Source organism: Chanodichthys erythropterus, chromosome 10, assembly GCF_024489055.1.
Source record: "Chanodichthys erythropterus isolate Z2021 chromosome 10, ASM2448905v1, whole genome shotgun sequence".
NCBI lineage: Eukaryota > Metazoa > Chordata > Actinopteri > Cypriniformes > Xenocyprididae > Chanodichthys > Chanodichthys erythropterus.
The window spans coordinates 24,769,179-24,777,500 of record NC_090230.1 but is presented as its reverse complement, the minus strand read 5'-3'; the positions used below and the strand labels follow the sequence as shown (position 1 = coordinate 24,777,500).

Sequence of the window (8,322 nt, the reverse complement as noted above, 5' to 3'; positions counted from 1 at the left end):
ATAGATAGATAAAAATTGACAGATAGAGCTGAACATTTGAGATAGATAGATAGATACATAGATAGATAGATAGATAGATAGAAAATTTTGACAGATTGATAGAGCTGAAAATTTGATAGATAGAAAAAAATTGACAGAATGATAGATAGATAGATAGATAGATAGATAGATAGATAGATAGATAGATAGATAGATAGATAGATAGATAGATAGATAGATAGATAGATAGATAGATAGAGCTGAAAAGTTGACAGACAGACAGAGGAGGTCAGGCACAGAGCCAGGTGAGGAGAACACACCTGGAAGTGTCTTCACACACTCACAGTCATGCTTCTGTCCACCTGTCTCTCCATATGGCTGATCAGTCAGGCCTGTCTGCAGTGTGACTCTGTGTGTGTTATTCATTCAACAGTGGTTGAGTGTGACAGTCTTGTGTTCACGCTCAGATTTACTGCAGTGGGCACAAATGAACTCATCTTCCATATGGAATCACTGAAACAGTTTACTAAACATTGAAAAAAATAAAGTTTATTTCAAGTTATTAAACAGATGTGGATGTCTTCTGATTGGTCCATTCAGTGCACCAATAGAGACCCACGCAAACCCATGCTCTGGTGTTGTGGCTGGTTCCAATAAAACACATGATTTGAGGAATCATTCATGTCAGTTTTGTACTAAAGTTTTAGGGGTTTGTTCAAATCACTAACCTTAATATGAGCAGCTATAACAGTTATGTCTCACTTAGCATACATGGAGAGTGTTCCAGCTGACTCGAGCTGATATCCACCAGAGAAAATCTAAATTTCACACTCCTCACGGCAGAAAATCTTTGGACAGCTTTGTCCTTCTCTCTGTCTTACACGCACACACCGGAAACAGGCCACTGCGGTTGAGGCACCGTTAGCGAGCTAGCAGGTGAACTAAAAATAAGATTATTTTTGGGCACATTAATTCCCAGGTGTCATGTAAAAAGTGGATACTCACTACTGCAAAACACGTCCATGACCGCAAGATCAACTGAAACATCAAGGGAATTGTTAAAGCTGACAAAGCTCTAATCAACAAAAATAAGGTAAACATCAGGAGGGATCGGTAGGTGCAGAGGAAATGACGCACGATAATTACTCCTAAAAGCTGTTATTCACACCACTTTACACTTCTAACTGCTGGTCTGACAATGAAGGAATTTTTGTGAATTGAATAACTGTCAAGAGGCTGAGTCATACCAAGAGACTGACCCAATATGAATCTGTCATCATATAAGGACAAAAATTCAGTGCCTTTGTCGCACCATTTACAGGAGCAATGTGTAATTTTTGCACCACTAGTGGCAGCAAATGGAAGTGCAAAACTAAAAAGTTTCAAACACTAGAAATACATTGTTCCACCCCAAACACAAGGTATTGTTTGGATCAATGTTAATTTAGTTACATCAAGCCACTCCAACAAAAAGACTGCAATTACATTTGGTGATGCTGGTACAGCAGAAATGACACACTATAGATCCTGACTTCATTTCTAATCCAAAATATAATTAGACCAATTTTTTTTCATTCGGAATTGAATCGAGCCAAATCATTGCCAGAGGAAATATTTAGACAAATGACACATACTTGACTCATTTTCAGTTGTAAAAATGCAACCAAGTTTCATTCATAACTGAATAAAGTCCAAACATTGTCATAGCGTATATTTACACCCCTAGTTGATAAATGACAGATTTTCGATGGCAATAATGTGACCAAATTTAATTTCAAGTCAAATCATTGTTGGAGAGTATATTTAGACCACCATTTGACATATGAGACTCATGACGTCAGATGGAAAAGGAAAGTCATATCTTTTGAGTCTTTGAAAATGTACAAAAAAAACTTGACTTAGTAACATGCATTTATGAATCGTGTTTGGAGTCATTGATTTTACTCACCATTCAGGGCACTTGGGTCAGCACCACTGTCTTTGTTATTGGCTTGAGCATTCTTGCCATCCTCGCTGTCTTCGCTGAAGAACCCAGAGCTCTCCTGAGAACTCTCCATGAATCCGGGTTTATGACCCCTTGAGACATCATGTTCCTCAAAGCCTATGGGAACATCCAGAACTGGCCCATGGGAGCGGAGAGGATTGGGGAGGAGCGATGGACCGGCACTCAGAACCTCGGCACACACCAGAACCAGCAATACTGAACCTGAATGAAAGAAAAACATTCAAATAGTTCACTTTATGGTTCTGGGCTGAGTGAATATTACACAAACAAACTATGTAACAATCGACTTCTCCACAAATTAATCTTTTTCTAAACAGTGACAGATTGTTTCAAGCATGTATAGATCCATCAAACACTGACTGGAGATATCTCGAGTCCTGGCCTCAATGGGCTTCAGCCACAGATGGCTCCGAATCATGGTGGCTTAGCATTGTCTCTCAAACCAGCCGGTCTTATCTTTCCTCGCCCTACCAGGTCACCACAGGATTAGTGTTGGTTTTAGCTCTGGACAGCCGATAAAGGCGACAACTGGGCTGAAATCTGCAACTACCCTTCGGTTGGAGCCAAGATGGAGTTTCAAAGCCAATTACACAGTTCTCTAAGTCTGACACGGCTTTAGTTTTTATTCATGGAGCTGTTTAATGAAATATATTCTCTAGCGAGGCTTGGTTTAATTAAGGAGACCAGCAGGCTGATGTTTCTGGTATTATATTTAGCAAGTGTGTGATTGTGCTGTAATTAACAGGGTGGGAAAAAATGGGCACTTCCTGCTCCAATTTATGAATCGATCGACTTTGCTTTCTGGAAACGTTCCAGTGGTTTTTAGAGACTCTGAAGACCCTGTGGACAGCCAGCGAACTTGAGCCATGTGTTGTTGCCGAAACTTCCAAACCGGAAGGCTGTTGGAGAGTATAATCCCAAATAACCAAATGACATTTACTGAGTAAATGTGTTGATTATAAGCCAAAGACATGCTTTAGACCACTTTGTCTAACCCTAAGTCCAAATAAGATTTCAGAGCTAAGATTATCAGTAAATAATGACTTAAATTGGTGTCTGATCTTAAAACAAAAGTATCAAATGACTTCTAAAGATTTGGAACATAATGCACAAGCCATAAGGACTACTTTCATTGTGCCTTTTTTGGAGCTTGACCATACTTACATGGTCACTAACAAAAAATCTCCTTTTGTGTTCCACATTGAAAAGAAAGCCATACTTCTGTAGAACAAAAAAAGGAATAAATATAGCTACGAGCAGCAATTATCAAGGTTCAAGCACTTTAAGGCCTTTGAGCAAATGCTTAACAAAGGTATTATGTTTTATTTAGCAAGCCTGTAACCACTTAGATCAAAGAGGGAAAGGACCATTTACAGCCAATACAGGCAATTTATCATAGGAAATACATGTTTTATAACAGTTATCATGGTCGAGCCAAAAACTTAGGACTAGTTAGCCAAAATAGGTTTTTGAAATAATCTCCAATATTTAACAAAACGATTCGATGGACAGCAGCAGTCCTAGAGGCAAAGTTGCTCAGAATGAGGAGTTCTACCATGTGGTACGAATATTGTGGGTGTGTGCAGAAAAAATTGTGTGATACACAATCCTTTACACACGTGTGTAAACGTGAAGGATCGGCCGACTGGCTTCCGTTAACCTTGTCTGATAGCTGCTCAAACTTCATCGGCCGGTGCCGGACACATTTTTAGAGATACACAAATGTCCTCAAAGGTAGTCTTGGCACCTTGGACAAAGACACCGCATGCCAATTTTCAAGTCAATCAGACTTAGGGTTGCATAGTTTTTCCATGTTATAGCACCACCAAGTGGCGTCTCCAAATCCTTTTCCATGCAACCATAGTATGAGCTCTTAAATAGCCTACTATGTGTGTGCCGAGTTTGGTTAAAATATTCCCAATTTGTCAGGCCTTAGAGACAATGAATCGATTATTTATTTATTTTGATGATTGAAAATCAGACTCCAGAGAATATTGCTGCACTGGTTTGGTTCCGATCAGGCCAAAAACCTATGACTAGTTTGAAAAGTAGGTTTTTCAAAAAATCCAAAATACCCGAAAATTTCGAAGACGATCAAATCCGAGCCAAGGATTCCAATGATATAAGACACTCGAGCCTACGCCTAACAGTTTAGGAGTTATGAGCCATTTCGTACTTTCCGCTGCTGTAGCGCCCCTGTCAGGTCAATCAGGGCGAGCCTTGGTGACGTTGTAGACGTGTACCAGCCCTCAATGTGTCAAGTCTCTATGACTTACGGTTTGGTGCGCCCAATCACTTTTAGGGGAGAATTCTGATCCTTGGAAATTTTAACAATTCAAATACAAAGAGCTTGAACCTCTAATTACATTTTGGGGGGAGAAACTAATGTCATTTCCTATTCTAGGAATACTGGACTATTCTACTAAACATCTTCCAATCATTAAAGCAGCCTGAAAGTGCAGTAGCATACACAGAGTCACCTTATCTCTGTGGTGTATGTCCTTAGAAAGCGTCAATGTCTCACCACAGTAGATCACATTAATTATGGTTGACGCAATCTGATTTTGCTTCAGTGGACTCCGGTTTCTGCAAGGCTACTTCTGACCTCGCTTGAACAGCAAATGAATAATGTGAATTTGCTGACGGCTAAACCCAAACACGTCTATCTCTGAGGAACGCTCCTTGGCCTTCTGCCCCAGAGATGCTCTCAAAGTTTGGGCACGCGTTAGATGGTACATTAATCATAAAATCTAATACCTCGTTTACAGAGGCTCTGCAGCAACAAACCCCGTCCGGGATATTTACACTTGGGAGAGAGTTGAAATGAAACTCAAGAAGATAAAACATTTGTGCATAATCTAGAAGAACTATCTTGCTAAAGATGTGAAATATGAATCAGACATGTTCTTGACATCTTTCACACTGTGGCTTCATATCATAGCAGTCGCAAACATGTCCAGCGCCCACCTGTTTCTGTCTGACTGAATTCAGATGTCTTAATATAGTGCACATTCATCCGTTCAGACCAAGACGCCACAATCCTTTGCCATCTGATACGAACACAGATCCGTCACATAGCAGCTATTGTTCTAAATATACGAGCAGTTCAGCCAGCGCCAGTATCAGACTCTGTGAAAGAGGCGAGGAACCTGAACACAGAATAAGATGATTCATTAATCCTCAAACCCACCAAAGCCTGGCACCATTTAAAGTGTGAGGCACCTAGACACACTGTGAATACATGCAGTTGTCAATTAATTCTCAGCCCCACATCTTTCTAAAACCTTCCTGTCCCTTTTCTTTTCTTCCCAGATATAAGTCCATGTCTCAAACGAGCAGCTCAAGTCAAGACGGGCTGCGCGGCGAGATAAATGCTGATGTCACCTGACCTGAATGGGTTTCTGGGCTGTGCCAGCTTACATTGCAGCAGTGCCTGTGGGTGTAGGTGGCATCGAGCATTAGGAGTCAGATTTATAGTCTACAGACTGGCAGCTGCAGGTCTGCAGTTGCTGTAACTGCTAAAGCGGGCATGAGTACTGAACCAAATTTGTATACCACGGTATTTAATTGCTCTCCAAATGGTATGTGTCAATTAAAGATGGTATATAGATGGTATAAACATGATACTGTACTTTGACTATGATTTCAAATGTTTACTTTATGGTACACCAAGGTACTTCAAAGAATACTATGGTATAAGTTCAAAAAGCATTGTATTACTATAGTAACACCATGACATCAAATGTCTACTATGACAAGGTACTTCAAAGACCATGATGTAAGGTAAAAATCATTCTCGCCATAGTAATACAACAAAAACAGGACAGTACTTTGAGATATATATATATATATATCGTGGATTGGGAGATTACTCTGGTTTTTACGCACGTCCTGATATTGCTGAGTTAGATGCGTTCCTGGGTCAACATATTTTGTTGATCCTGGAACAACATTCCAGTCTGAACTATTCCTACCCCTAAACCTAACCCTACCCATAAGTTATCCCAAAAATCAGAGGGAAATGGTAGATGAATGACACTGATGTAGAAGCACCAATTCATGATTTTAAGCCTAAACTTGACATAATCTGTAAACTTGTCCCTCAAATCTGATTGGTTGATTTGAATGTTGTTCCAGGATCAACAAAAATGTTGACCCAGAAACATGTTGAACTCAGCAAAATCAGGTTATGCGGTATTTATATGGTTCTCCAAGGAATTGAAAAAAACCACAATGGTATAAACATGATACCATGACTTTAACCTAAATTAAATGGCAATACAACATTTTGAAATATTCCATGACATGAATTGTTTACTATATATGCCAAGGTATTTCAAAGAATACCATGGTATACATTCAAAAGACACTGTATTACAATAGTAATACAACAAAAATCTGTAATGCTTTTATAAATACCATGGTATTTACATGATACTCCTAGGAAATGCTGCATGAAATGCATATACCATGATTTCTACATCACATACTGTAAAAAAAGAAAATGTTTTGTAAGAAAATACTATAGTATTTCAGTCTTTCTACTTAAAAGTTTCACATAGTTGCTTGCCATTTCTTTGAAATTATTTCCGAAATTTACCAGCAATTTTTGAGTAAAAACTGTTTTAAAGTAATCCTACGATTACTTTCCTATGATTACTTTCCTACGATTAATTATATGAAAGAATATCAATGTACATGTCCTCAAAACACAGTAATACCATGGTATTTACATGGTACTCCAATGCACTTCTCAGAATATTAAGATATTAACATTGTATGTTAAAAAAATACATGGTAATACCACAATAGCTTAGAAAAGACAGAGCAAAGACTCACAAATGCACATTAAATCTAGACACGAACAAATGGCAGTTGAGTTCGGTGTGAAATGTGTTGTTGAACAGGCACTTGGCTTAAGTCTGAATCTGTGCTGCTCATTAGACTAAACAATCGTGACCTGTCATTGTTGTGTCTGGTCATCGGTCTGTCTGGACGCAGCAGCACAGAGCGGCTTTTGACCAGCACAATCTGTCAGCCGTGGCCTCATGGGCATGACAAGCCATCACACACACAGCGTGCCAAAAACAATCAGTGTCCACAACAGCTGCAAAATGTTCTTTTCTCAGTTCCATGATGAATCATGCTGAAAATCCTGACTGGACCTGAATATATCAGCTCTGTCTCTAGATAGGGAGGAAAAAGGGGCGTGTGCCATAATCTGCACTATCAGATCAATAACGCAAATATTTGAATGATTTGAGTGACTGGACTATTCATATAAGATACTGGAGAGGATGACAAGCACATCACATCAACAAATCACAGATGATCATATGAGAAAACAACAATGCCTTTTTTCCTCCACTCATGGCGACAATGAAAAGTCTGAGTGATGATGCAAATTGGTCTCAGACACAATACTGAACAGCACATTAAATCAAACCTTGTGATGACTGTACCACATTATCAGACATTTGACATTTATCAATGATCATCAGTAGGTTGATTTTCAACTGAAATTAACATTATAAATATATCTAAAAACAAAAATAAACATTCATATATTTAAAACAGATGAACAATAATGATTATTTTAAATAATAAAACTAATATTTTATACTTTATAAAAACATAAAATTTACATTTTGTTATATATTACAAGCAAACATGCATTAATTCCACACACTATCCCAAAAAAAATAAATAAAATAAATTGAACTCACCAAACATCAGGCACTGGAAGGACACGACTGACATCTCTGCAGCTTTAAATGATCGCAGTAAAAAAAAAAATCGCGTCAGTATTACAGTTCGTTCATATGTTCATCATATGTGACTTACTGACCTCAATGTGCGCTACCGACACTGCGCGTGAAGAGACGCACTAACACAAATTAAGCATCGGAATTAAAAACAAAAGGTCAGTTGATAGTCTCGCGCTTCATCTGCCTGTCTAATATCTGGAAACGCGTGATATTCTGTGCAGAACAGCAGGCGTGAATGCGAAGGAAACTAGACGGCAGTTCTGTCTGCTGCTCTTCTTGCAGTCAATGAATTTGCAGGGATATAATGAGTATTTTGAAGGGTTTGATTCCTGGCGCAGTGGCTGCAGGCGACCCGCTGCAGCGACGCAAGGTCCTAAACACCGCCGAACTTATTTTAGCGACTGTACGAAACTAGAATTAAACGTCCAGCGATGGAATCCTGACGTCGACCAATCAGAACGCTCTAATTAAAATAATTCTACTTGTTTCAGTTTCACACAGTGCATATTCAGCATATGGAAAAAAAAAAATAAAAGGTAATGTATCTAACTTTTTCAGAATTGCACGATT

General features: G+C 38.9%; 1 protein-coding gene across 1 annotated transcript in view; it reads right to left on the bottom strand.

The window, feature by feature from the left end:
- The window catches only part of podxl2 (podocalyxin-like 2), a 20,069-nt gene extending 12,260 nt beyond the window's left edge, over window positions 1-7,809 (bottom strand). The window contains exons 1-2 of the mRNA XM_067398850.1: window positions 7,711-7,809; window positions 1,928-2,185 (exon numbers count right to left, since the gene is read on the bottom strand). Coding sequence (XP_067254951.1) covers window positions 1,928-2,185; window positions 7,711-7,744 — 292 coding nt within the window. The 5' untranslated portion in view covers window positions 7,745-7,809. The remainder of the gene's footprint in view (window positions 1-1,927; window positions 2,186-7,710) is intronic.
- Window positions 7,810-8,322: the final 513 nt, after the last annotated feature.